At 46.7% G+C, this 11,669-nt stretch overlaps 1 protein-coding gene across 2 annotated transcripts in view; it reads right to left on the bottom strand.

The window, feature by feature from the left end:
- Positions 1 to 3,281: 3,281 nt before the first annotated feature.
- ANXA13 (annexin A13) overlaps positions 3,282 to 11,669 on the bottom strand; it is a 57,292-nt gene continuing 48,904 nt past the window's right edge. For both annotated transcript variants that reach the window (XM_019974106.2, XM_019974107.2), the window contains 2 exons: positions 7,488 to 7,600; positions 3,282 to 3,883 (listed from right to left, as the gene is read on the bottom strand). In XM_019974106.2, the coding sequence (XP_019829665.2) occupies positions 3,764 to 3,883; positions 7,488 to 7,600 (233 nt within the window). In that variant the 3' untranslated portion in view covers positions 3,282 to 3,763. The remainder of the gene's footprint in view (positions 3,884 to 7,487; positions 7,601 to 11,669) is intronic.

The following is an 11,669-nucleotide window of genomic DNA, read 5'->3' as shown; positions in this document are numbered from 1 at the left end:
CCCTGAGATGGCTTCTAGGGAGGCACCAACCTCTCCCCAAGGTTCACAGCAGGGCCATGGACAGCACTTGGGTGTGTGGGCTGCACTGTTCCCACGGAAAGGGAAAATCGAGAAGGGGGGCTTGGACCCACAAAAATTGAGAGTGGGCCTGCATGAGGGACTCTAGAGCCCCTGGGAGGAGCAGCCAGGGGGCTGGAGCACATGCGGTGGGTTGTGGGACTCCCTTTGCTCCTCAGGGGGAACCTCAGCTTCTCCCCAGCTTCCCACAGGCAAGCGTCCCAAAGTCCGCATCACCAACCAGCCGTGGCCAGGTGAGTCTCTGGGGGTGAACCTGTCAGGGCTCGGAAGGGAATTTCCTGGGGAAATGGGTGGCGAGTTACCCCATGCACCCATGGGACCTGCCTGCTCTTCCTGCAGCCCCAGAGGAGGGATTAGCACCCACTCCCCACCTCCTCAACCCCCCTGGGTGGCAAGAACTAGGATGTCCCCAGTGAGCAGCCCTGGAGGAAGGGAGTGGGGTGGGGGCAGGGTAGGTGACAAGGCAGGGTTGCCTGCCCCCCTCTTCCTTCTACCTCTGTCCTTTCCTTCTTCCCCATCCCCACTGGCCACCCCGCCCTTGGAGAGTGGGGGCTTGGGGAGCGGAGAGGGGAATCCTGGACAGGGCAGGGGTGTAGCAAGGGAAAAGGAGGGGATTCCTGACCAGAGGACTGGAGGGTGGGGCACTCAGGGGACAGACTGGATGGGAGTTCTCTCTGAAGCAGGCCCCAGGTCAGGCACAAAAAACTGGCTTCTGCTTGTGAGCGTGAGCGCTGAGCAGCGTCAGGGATGTGCCTTGCACCTTGTGCTGCAAGCTTTGGGGGAAACCCACTGTGGATGTGAGCTCGTGTGGCAAAGAGCTCAGACATCAGGGTCAGAAGGACTTGAGTTTGAATTCTGGCCCTGATTCATTCTTCTTATGTGTGACTTTTTCTTTATTGCAATGTCTTTTTTTTTTTTTAATGCCATACAGTATATATAATTATATGTATATTTATAAATTCACATATAAATTTATAAATATAAATTTATATAATGTAAATACATATAAATTTATAAGTAAGTGTATTATATAAATTTTATAAATAGATAAAATTTATATATAGACATTTGTTTATGTAATATATTTATATGATATATATTTCTATTTGTATATATATTTAATTTTATGAGCAGCTCATACAGCTCAGTATTAGGAAAACAAGCAACCCAATCAAAAAATGGGCAGAAGACTTAAACAGACATTTCTCCAAAGAAGACATACAGATCGCCAATAAACACCTGAAAGATGCTATGTGTGACTTTGAACAAATGACTTTGCTTCTCCATCTTCCTCAGCCTTCCCTGTGGAACCCCTTTCCTCTCTTCTTTACATCAATCGCGTCCTTCAACACTCTCCGAGGATGGCTGTTTTCAGTAGTGTTTCATAGATCTCTTTGTTGCCCGTTGGTTTTTCTGTCCTTACTATTAGCTCAGATCCCAAGAACTGGATGCTTTTGTTACTGTCTTTTTAAAAAGCAAAGGCCAGCTTTGACAACAAGTAAATATGAGTATGTTTTGTCACCGAACCATTTTACCTGTTAGAGCGCATAGTGACAGCAGTGGCTGGTAGGTAGATACACAGCTATGTTGAGGATGGGGATGTTAATGTAAGGTCTTCATTTGTTGATCACCCTTTACAACCACTGGGAGGATACGGCTCAGTATGTTTGGGCTATATACTCTGGTGATTACACCACCAAAGTGATTTCCCAGGCCCAAATCTGATCATGTTCTCAGTCACTCAAACATTCCCAGTGACCACTGTTGTCCAGAAGACCAAGCCTACACTTGGGAAGCAAAGCCACAGCTAATGTGGCCCAAACATACACCTCGGCAGCTTCACTGCCTGCCTCCCCAACCCTCTCCTTTTGCCACATGGAAGCCCCAGGGGAAGGGATTCACCGCTTCCTGAACACATCATGCACCATCGTGTTTCCAAGCCTCTACACACGCCATTCTTTGTTTTTCTGGAGAATTTCTATGCATTCAAACCCCAGCACGACTGCATCTCTGTGAAGCACATCCCCAGCTCCCCCAGGCGGAGCTCTTTATTCTCCTCTGCTTACTCATGGATGGAGAGCTTTACATGCACATATTTATGTACTTAGGGCTTCCCTGGTGGCTCAGTGATAAGGAATATGCATAAGTGATATTCAATGCAGGAGACGTGGGTTTGATCCCTGAGTAAGGAAGATCCCCTAGAGAAGGAAATGGCAACTCATTCCATATTCTTGTCTAGGGAATCCCATGGACAGAGGAGCCTGGCAGGCTATAGTCCATGGGGTCACAGAGTCAGACACAACTTAGTGACTAAAGCATCACCACCGTTAATGTACTTACAGGGTCTGGTGAATATTGAGGCATCTGTCCACACCAGTGACCTGGGGCTGAAATGCCCAAGGTGTGGCTAGCGTTCTCTTTATCTTTGTAGCCCTAGAACCCAGCAACAGTGATTGGCAAGCAGTAGGAACTTAAGCAGGTAAATGAGTATAGACCCATTTCTATGTATTTTGTGTTATTTTCCCAAGAAAAGCAGTTATTAGTGTGGATTCTGGACTCAACCACCTCTGAATATAAATCTCAGTTCTGTCACTTGTGAATGAATTTAGCCCGATTTGTTGAATGTCTCAGTTGCTTCAGCTAATAAGTGGGTAACAATATTAACCTTAAAGGGATGTTGGGAAGATTAAATATGAAAGTAAGCTATTTAGCAGTGCCAGGCACAAATAACCATCCAATGAAGGATGACTATAATAATTAGACCAAAGTGCTCATGTTCTCATGACAGACCCCTTTATGTGGAGCCGCACGTGGCTATGAGACAACATCTCGGAACAGAGATGCTATTGGTACAGAATTAATCCATTTAAGAGTCAGACCATTAACCTTGATCCTAATGGCACTGTGCCCAGCCTAATTGTATTTGAAGATCAGAGAGAAGACTCAAGTGGGTCAGTTGTCTAGAGGAGCAAGAACCATTTAAACCATTTAAACCAGGTAGCAGATCAGTGGATTATACCCTTCATTACATTTCGTATCGACAAGTCCATTGTTTCCTTGCCGTTGGACTTGATGTCTGTCCTTGGTGATTATCCATAAACGTAACTGTTTGCATTTTCCAAATATGTTTGAATTTCACAAGTCATATATTTCCAGGACAAAAGCCAAAATGAAATCAACCCAGTCTTTGAAAAAGCAGCTGATGAAGGCATAATCCACATCTTTAATTAACATTGAGGATTTGAAACTGAGGATTTGAGTACACAGAGGGAAAATGAATGAATTGCTTAATTTTGTCTTTCTGGTACTTCACCTCGTCTCTCTTTACCCAAAACATCCACACCCCTGTATGACATATTCTTCTAAAGGTTTTGTTACGAATGCATAGTTTTTTCATCAACTGCAGACTTTATTTGTGCTTAGAAAGCATTCAGTTATTACCCTCAAGGAAAATTATGAGGCTGCCCAGGTACTCACTAAGCCAGCCTTCAGGGTGATCAATGCAAGTGTCTCGAGGTTGTTGCCCTTAACTTAAGCAGCTTGGCCTGGCCACTTGGCTCAAGGTGCCAAGGAAATAAACCAGGACCCTTGAGGGTGTTTCATGCCGGAGTTGTATTTGCAAATCTGGTTTGGGAAAGGTTTTCAACAAAGGTTCCTTCCTCTGCTCCTGCTACGCTGGGTTGGTTCAGTGCAAGAGGGCGACCAGAAGCTTCTGGAAGTCCCCAGAGGTGTCTGAGCGAACCATGTCAGAGAGAGACTTCTGGTACTTCTCTTGGAATCTGGCTTTTATCCCCTGAAGGTCCACCTGTAAGAGAGATGATAGCCAACGGGAGGTTTATAGTGTTTTCACCATAAGCACAGGCAGCCACTGTTCTAAGCACATTATTCTCACTTGCTCATTTATGCCTCAGAGCAACCCTTGGAGTTGGAGTTACTATTCTTCCTATTTTGTAGCTGAGAAAAAGAAAGTTGAGTTCAGCTCCCCAAAGGTGGCAGAGGTGTCTGTGTGTATGTTCCAGTACAACTTGGTTTATGGACACTAAAACTTGAATTTCATATGACTTTATGTGTTACGAACATATTATTTTTCCTTTGAGTTTTTTTTCTACAGTTACTTTAAAATAATCACTTTCTGATAATAGGGATGTATAAAAATGAATGGTGAGCCTGATTTGACTTGCAGGCCACACTTTGCGGACTCTTAGTATAAAGTTAAGAAAATTGTCAACACAGTATGAAATGAAGGCTTTTTTTTTTTTGTCTTTTATACCCTGATCAGCAAGGATATTAGTGCCAAACAACAAAATTCAAATCATTATCAATTTGTAGGACTTAGTTTTGAATCTACAATTGACCCTTGACAATACAGGAATTAGGAACACTGACTCCCAGGCAGTCTAGAATCTGTATTGCTATCTCTGTCTCAAAAATGAAAGAACTGATCAATGACTCATGCAAGGGCAGGAAACTGAAACCGTTTGAATAGGATCAGTCCTCAAACCTTAGTTCTTTCGATACTACATATTGTGATCTCTAATGGAACATAAGGGCTTCCCTAGTGGCTCAATGGTAAAGAATCGGCCTGCCAGTGCAGGAGACCTGGGTTTGATCCTTGAGCTGGGAAGACCCCCTGGAGAAGGAAATGGCAAACTACTCCAGTATTCTTGCCCGGGAAAACCCATGGACAGAAGAGCCTGGCGGGCTACAGGCCATGGGGTTGCAAGAGTCAGACACCACTTAGTGACTAAACAACAAGGAAACACAAACTTCCTCACACTTAGTTAATTTAAAGATCTGTAAAATGAGAACACAGGTACTATTATTTATTGGAAAAATCTGCATATGAGAGCACCCACACTGTTCGAATCTGGTTGTTCAAGGATCAATTGAAAAACTTGAAAAGGTACCACCTAGGTGCTGGAGGTGGAGAAAGGACTTAAGAAACACGAATAAAAAGATGGTTTTGCTCTAAAGACTCTTACAACCTAGAAAAGGAGATAATAGTTGTGCCATGGAAGATATAATTCCAGATAGAACACAGGGAGTCTCATAAAAGAAGCACAGAGCTCTCTTTAACTAGGAATTTTTTTGGTTTTTGTTTGCAATTTTTTTGTTATCATTATTGTTTTAAAATTAGACTATATCTTGCTTTCTAGTATTTGTTCAGTCACTCAGTCATGTCTGACTCTTTGTGACCCCATAGACTGTAGCCTGCCAGGCTCCTCCGTCCATGAAATTCTACAGGCAAGAATATTGGAGTGGGCTGCCATTTTCCCCCTCCAGGGTATTTTCCCGACCCAGGGATTAAACCTTCATCTTTTGCATCTCCTTCATTGGCAGGCAGATTCTTTACCACGAGTGCCACCTGGGAAGGGCTTTCTAGAGAGACCCACAAACCATTGCTCAGATTTCGGGTTCTTAGTTTCTCCTACCCCAGTTAGAGGGCCCAACAGGGGACAGAAAGCTGAGAGCAGGAGAGGGTAGAAGAGTGGAGGGTTGTTGGAAGTGGATGCTGTGCAAGAGATCAGGCAGGTGGCGTGTGTCCCCTGCTCCCTTGGCTGGTAGGCTGCTTGGCTGGGGGAGGGGGTGAGTGCAGGGACAGGATGGGGCTCTCCCGGGCTCTGTTCTAGTCTGAGGCAGCTTTGGAGGACTAGGGGATCTGGCCAATATAACTGTCTGGGCCCGAAGCATTCAGAGGGAATGGTCCCCATGTGGGGATGACCCAGGGCCTATGGTCAGCACTAAGCTAGGACAGAGCGTATTGGAATAAACAATCCACAGTCCATGCATGCTGGGGTGACCATGGCACCCTGAGGATCACTCGGAGAGCTCCAACCCCTGGCGTCTTTAGCATCCTTGCTGGCCTTTGTCACCAACCTGCTCCTCGGAGTGTCCTGGGCCTGAGATACTAAGAGACAGAGAGACAGAGAAGGCAGAGACCTGGAGAGATTAAGAAAAGAGAGAGATTCAGAGCAATCAAAACAAAGTGAAGAGGGTGGCAGAGAGACTGGGGGAGGGAGAGAGGAGGAGGAAAGGACAGCGGCTTTGGGAGAGAAGGAAATATGGATCAATCGTGGAGGAGGAGAAAGAGAGGGAGGAGAAATTCCAGGAATAGAAATAAAAACGAAAGAACGGTTGTGTTGCTAAGTTATATTTCAAAACAGTGTCAGATGTTAAGTATTATTTGTCAGAAATATGGGGGCCAGAATTTGGGTTGATCTCTCTTCCCCCTCATTTAACACGTTTTTGAGGGAAGATGTCAGTGGTTTTCAAGTTCCACTTCACCCTCCAAGGTCTCTCTGCTGTGGATGAAATGCCACTTCCCCTCTCTTCTGTAATTCCTTCTCTCTGTGGCCCTGTATTCTGAATCTGAGTCTTGACAGTTGTTTCCAAACTTTTTTGGCTATTTCTCTCCCTGGGCCTTTGTTATGCTCAGGCATTCTCAGAGGGGGGCGATAATGCTCCCAAAAGGGGCAAAATTGGTTCTTAGAGGGTGAAAAAAAAAATCCAAATCTTTTAATGTAAATATAACTACATCTATATGTAAGGAACATAAACAGATATACAGCGTATGCCATGTTAACATTTCTTGGAGGGGAGTAAGGATTAGGAAAAAATGAGGTCAAAAAGGCTCCCTCATGCGGGGATCGCTAATTTTAAAAAGGTTGAGAAAACTTGTCTTGTCCTGATGTGGTTTTTGTGCAGAACTGTGCTTTGGGGGTGTGTTTAAGGAAATAAAGGCCTAACTCAGGAGTCTGGAAAGGACTTGCTAAGGCTCTGCTGCTGGGTGACCTGTTGCCAAGTCGCTCAGTCGTGTCCAGCCCTTTGCAACCCCATGGACTGTAGCCCACCAGACTCTGTCCATGGAATTCTCCAGGCAAGAATACTGGAGTGGGTAGGCATTGCCTTCTCCAGGGGATCTTCCTGTCCCAGGGGTTGAACCAGGGTCTCCCACATGGCAGGCAGATTCTTTACCATCTGAGCCACCAGGGAAGCCCTTAAAAAGGAGCTGCCCTACCCAGACCAGCCCCTCCAAGTCCCTTCCAGGCACCACCCCGAGCTTTCTGGAGGCACCGATGGCAGAAACAGAAGCTGCCGACTTCCCTAGTGGTCCAGCGGTCAAGACTCTGCACTTCCACTGCAAGGGGCATGGGTTTGGTTCCTGGTCCAGAAACTTAGATCTCACATGCCCCACACTGCAGGAAAACAAAGACGAAAAAAGAAAAGGCATAGAAGCCGCTATCGTTATTGTATTTTTATAAAAAGAAACCGACTGGAGCACAGCACAATGTCCTTCCACAAAGTCTGGGACAGCAAGGGCTGTCTCTGCAGATACACCCTTCATAAAAGTGACCTGTTGATGACATCCGTGGTGGCAAAACAAGAAGGTGGAGCCAAATGCATCTTACCTCAGCCCGGGTCACAATGATGTCAATGAGGGTCTCCTCATCGGTGCCCGCCCCCTTCATGGACTTGTACAGACGGTCAGCAAAGTAGCCCTGGAGGTCCCGGGCGCTCCTCACTGGGCAGGACAAAGGGAAAGAGAGCATGAGGAGGTCACGTCTTGTTCAGTAACAGAGAGACGCTGGGGAGGAACAGAGCTGGCTTGCCCTTGGAGCGGATGGAGTCATGACCTTTGAAATGAGCAGACTTCACACTGTTGATAAAGGGTCTGGAAGATTCCCCTGGGGTCAGGGCACCAGACTCTTCAAACTAGTCCCCTTCAGACACATAAGAACCTCTCCTATTCCCTGAAGACCCTAAGGAAGAGGAGGAGCGTTGTGAGCACCCTCAGGCTCTCCCTGCAACGTTCACGATTCTCACCAGCAGAAATGCCTTCTCATCTTTAAGAGAAATCTCTGATGCCAGAGTCAGGTCTGGAGGGGAAACGTAGTGGTGGTTTAGTCTCTAAGTCATGTCCAACTCTTGTGACTCCATGGACTGTAGCCTGCCAGGCTCCTCTGTCTATGGAATTTCCCAGGCAAGAATACCAGAGAGGGTTGCCATTCCCTTCACCAGGGGATTTTCCTGACCCAGGGATCAAACTTGGGTCTCCTACATTGCAGGTGGATTCTTTACCGACTGAGCCACCAGGGAAGCCCCCGAGGGGGAACACAGACTGGCCGGCAACGTCTCCATAATAAAACTTGGTAATCTTGAAGACTGGCTCAGTTGCACTGTGATCCTCCTGCCTGCCGTGCTAAGCAAACTTCCTTCCCTTCGTTTTTCATCACTGGGTTTTAGGTGTGAGCTTCATCTCTGAATCTTTTCCGAAGTCCCCACAACCTTCATCGTGTGTGGTCTGGGATGTGGGCTTGATGAAATGTTTGGTCTTGTCTACACAGCATCCTCCTGTGATGCTGCTAACTGCTGATTTTGAGCCCTGCCCCAGTCAGAAATGAATGAAGTATGAGCTAGTCCACAAATTAACAAAGTATGGTCTCTCTCCACCCATAAGGGGATGGGGTGCACCTCTGCTCCTGGGGATAAATCTTGGTTTGTCCCCCCTCCTCCCAGGTTCACAGGAGTCTAACACTTTGGGGGGATTAACTCTTTTCTGTTTATGTTGTTGATGTTTTGCCTAAAACAATGAACATTTTTGATTTTCGGGATAAGTAATAAGTAATAAATTCAGCATATGTGTGGAATGCACATCATTACCATGTCCTGTAATGAGAACTCTTATTTTCTAGGTAATTGACAATGGGATTGATGCTTACAAGCCAGAGGGAGGAACAGAACTGGGGAAGCAGAGTCTAGTTTGGGGGTCTGTCTCCTTATTTTATAGATTATGTGGTAGTCACCAGAGTGTCAGTGGAGAAGCCCAGATCAGGTGTCTGAATCCACAAGCTGCTGAATTAGTGGTGGTTTTGGGGGTGAACCTGGCAATTTGAGGAGCAGCATATCTGAGACTCACTGTGGCACCCCCCTCCCAGGCATTCTGAGCTGGTGACCTCACAAGATTTCCCTGAGGACCCTCTGCCATGCATTTGTATTAATTGATGTTGAAATAATCATCTGCCTGATGTCAGTGTATTCTGAGCCTACACTAGGGGTGACTTCTCCCTTGAATTCCTTCTTCCTGATATTTTGGGGAGAAAATTCTCAATTTTGCTGCTGTATACAGGCTATGCCTGATGAACAAGCTCTGCTGGTCACAGTTGCAGGAAGGCTCCAAAAGTTTGGATGGGATTCCGAAGTGGAAGGATTTCCCAGATGACTCAGTGGTAAAGAACCCACCTGCAAAACAGGAGTCATAGGAGTTGCAGGTTCGATCCCTAGATTGGGAAGATTTCCCGGAGGAGTACATGGCAACCCACTCCAGTATTCTTGCCTGGAGAATCCCATGGACAGAGGAGCCTGGTGGGCTATAGTCCATAGGGTCACACAGAGTCAGACACGATTGAGGCGACTTAGCATGGATGCTCACACAGCTCAGGAGGATATGGGAATAAAGCTGTTTGTGGCTGTGGGTGCAGGGCAACCAGATGCTCTGCTGTGTCCCCTACTCCTCTGGGCATGCAGAGCAGGGATTCTCAAACTCCAGGGAAAGTAAGACAACCACTTGGGGAGCTTGTAAAGGTGTGGCTTTAGGCTGAATTCCTGCAAGTTCTAAGTGGGTGGCCTGGACTGGGACTCGGAAACTGCATTTTCACATCCCCTTCCCCCAGGTGGTTCTGATACAGGGGGTTGTTAGACCCCACTTTGAGAACTGCTGTTCCAGAGACTATGAGCAGTGAGAACCATTTGGTCTCATAAACACCTCCTCCTCAATTTTAGCTTCACGCTGGCATCTTTACAAGTTAGGTAGGAGCAGGGTGGGGAAGTGTCTAGAGAATTTAGTTATGGAATCATGTTCCACTCTCTTTGTGGTTCATTTTCAAGGTCTTTTCTGATCTCTTTTTAATTTACTACGAGGGGAGTCCACCTAACTCCTGCATTTCATGGTCCCCCCACCGTAGGGCCGGGCCTCTCCTTCCTCTGTACTCGCTTTGCTCTGATTGCTTTTATCTTTGTTCATTTGTGCTTGTGTGTGCGTGCTCAGTCATGTCTGGCTCTTTGCAACCCCCTGGACTGTAGTCTGCCAGGCTCCTCTGTCCATGGGGATTTTCCAGGCAAGAATACTGGAAGGGGTTGCCATTTCCTTCTCAGGGGAATCTTCCTGACCCAGGGATCAAACTCGTATCTCCTGTGTCTCCTGCTTTGCAGGTGGATTCTTTACCTGCTGAGCCATCAGAGAAGCCCGTTTTATCTTTACTATAGCTCAGTCCATTGATTTGTGTGTTTGTCCTGACCTTGACACTTCTTAAGAAGAGGAACTGGACCTGTTCCCCACTGATTCCCATGCCTGGCACAACCCCTGACCCAAGCAGGTGTTAAGTAAATGTTACAGACTTGAATGGCTTTATTACCATTAATACTTAATATCAATAAGGATTGATATTAACCTTCTGACTGAATTCTGGTGTTTTCCTAATTCTTTACAACTGCAAGTACAGAAAGGATTTGGAGACTTGTAAATGGGCCATGAGTAGATCTCTCTGTTTACTTGAGACAGTGATCCCTAAAACCCTAAGGACAGTCATCTGTGTGTATCCATCTTGGGACAGGAGCAACATTAATGATGCTCAGGCCTCTGCATTGGATCACAACAGCAGAGCTGCTAGTTTGAATGCAAAATGTTGATGGACTAAAAAACTAAGCAATTGCTGACATTGCTCCCTAAAGTCCCATCAAAAAAAAAAAAAAAGGCAAAACAAAAGAGTTTGGCAGCGAGAGGACATTTTTTAGCTTCCAGGGGCTGCTTTTTTGGTTCTTCCTCTTCTTCTGGGGATATTCTCTCCATTTCTTGTGCCATTTGGGATGCTGCCCTGGCCTCCGTGCCACTGGAGTGTGGACAATGGACAATGCCTTCCTTCCAGGACTTGCAAAGATGAGAAAGGAGCCTGCCAGTCACAGCCCAGTACCCATCTCTCTGCTATTTCCTGCCTTACGGGCAACACCTGGAGAGAAGGGCCTGGCGTTTGCTTGGCATGGCCATGATCTGGTCTCCTCCCCCTTGCTTTCTAAACAGATCTCATTCATTCCAATGTTGAAGGGAAACAAATGGAAAAGGTCACCCTCGAGCCATCAGGCACCTGCGAAAACTTGTTCATGGATCAGAACCTGAGTGCTTTCGGGTGTGTGTCATGTGAACCCGTGCTGCCCTGAGACTAGACAATGGTCCCAGGCTGTGATGGTTGCTGCTGGGGACCCACGATCTTAGTGGGACTGTCGTGGATGCTGTGATATGTCCCAAAGCTTCTGTCTTCAGGACCGTGGCACTGAGGCAAAGTGTTATGTGCTGGCTGCTCACAGCTGAGTCACTTTTCAGGAGGGAGGAAGTGACTGGGTCATATGCATTAGGAGTCAAAGGAGGGAGCTGGCTTCCCCAAGGTCGCACATGCCCCATGGGTGCAGCCAGCCAGCTTCTTGATGAGGGGTGCGAAGGCCTGGGACCCTTGCCTACACTTCAGACATCCCGACTTCAGGGCTTCCTGGGGACCAGAAAAGCTCCTGTTGCAGCTGCATCACACCCATTCTCTCCCTTC

This window comes from Bos indicus, chromosome 14 (assembly GCF_029378745.1).
Source record: "Bos indicus isolate NIAB-ARS_2022 breed Sahiwal x Tharparkar chromosome 14, NIAB-ARS_B.indTharparkar_mat_pri_1.0, whole genome shotgun sequence".
Classification (NCBI taxonomy): domain Eukaryota; kingdom Metazoa; phylum Chordata; class Mammalia; order Artiodactyla; family Bovidae; genus Bos; species Bos indicus.
The sequence above is the reverse complement of the archived record's forward strand: the minus strand, read 5'-3'. Positions and strand labels throughout refer to the sequence as shown.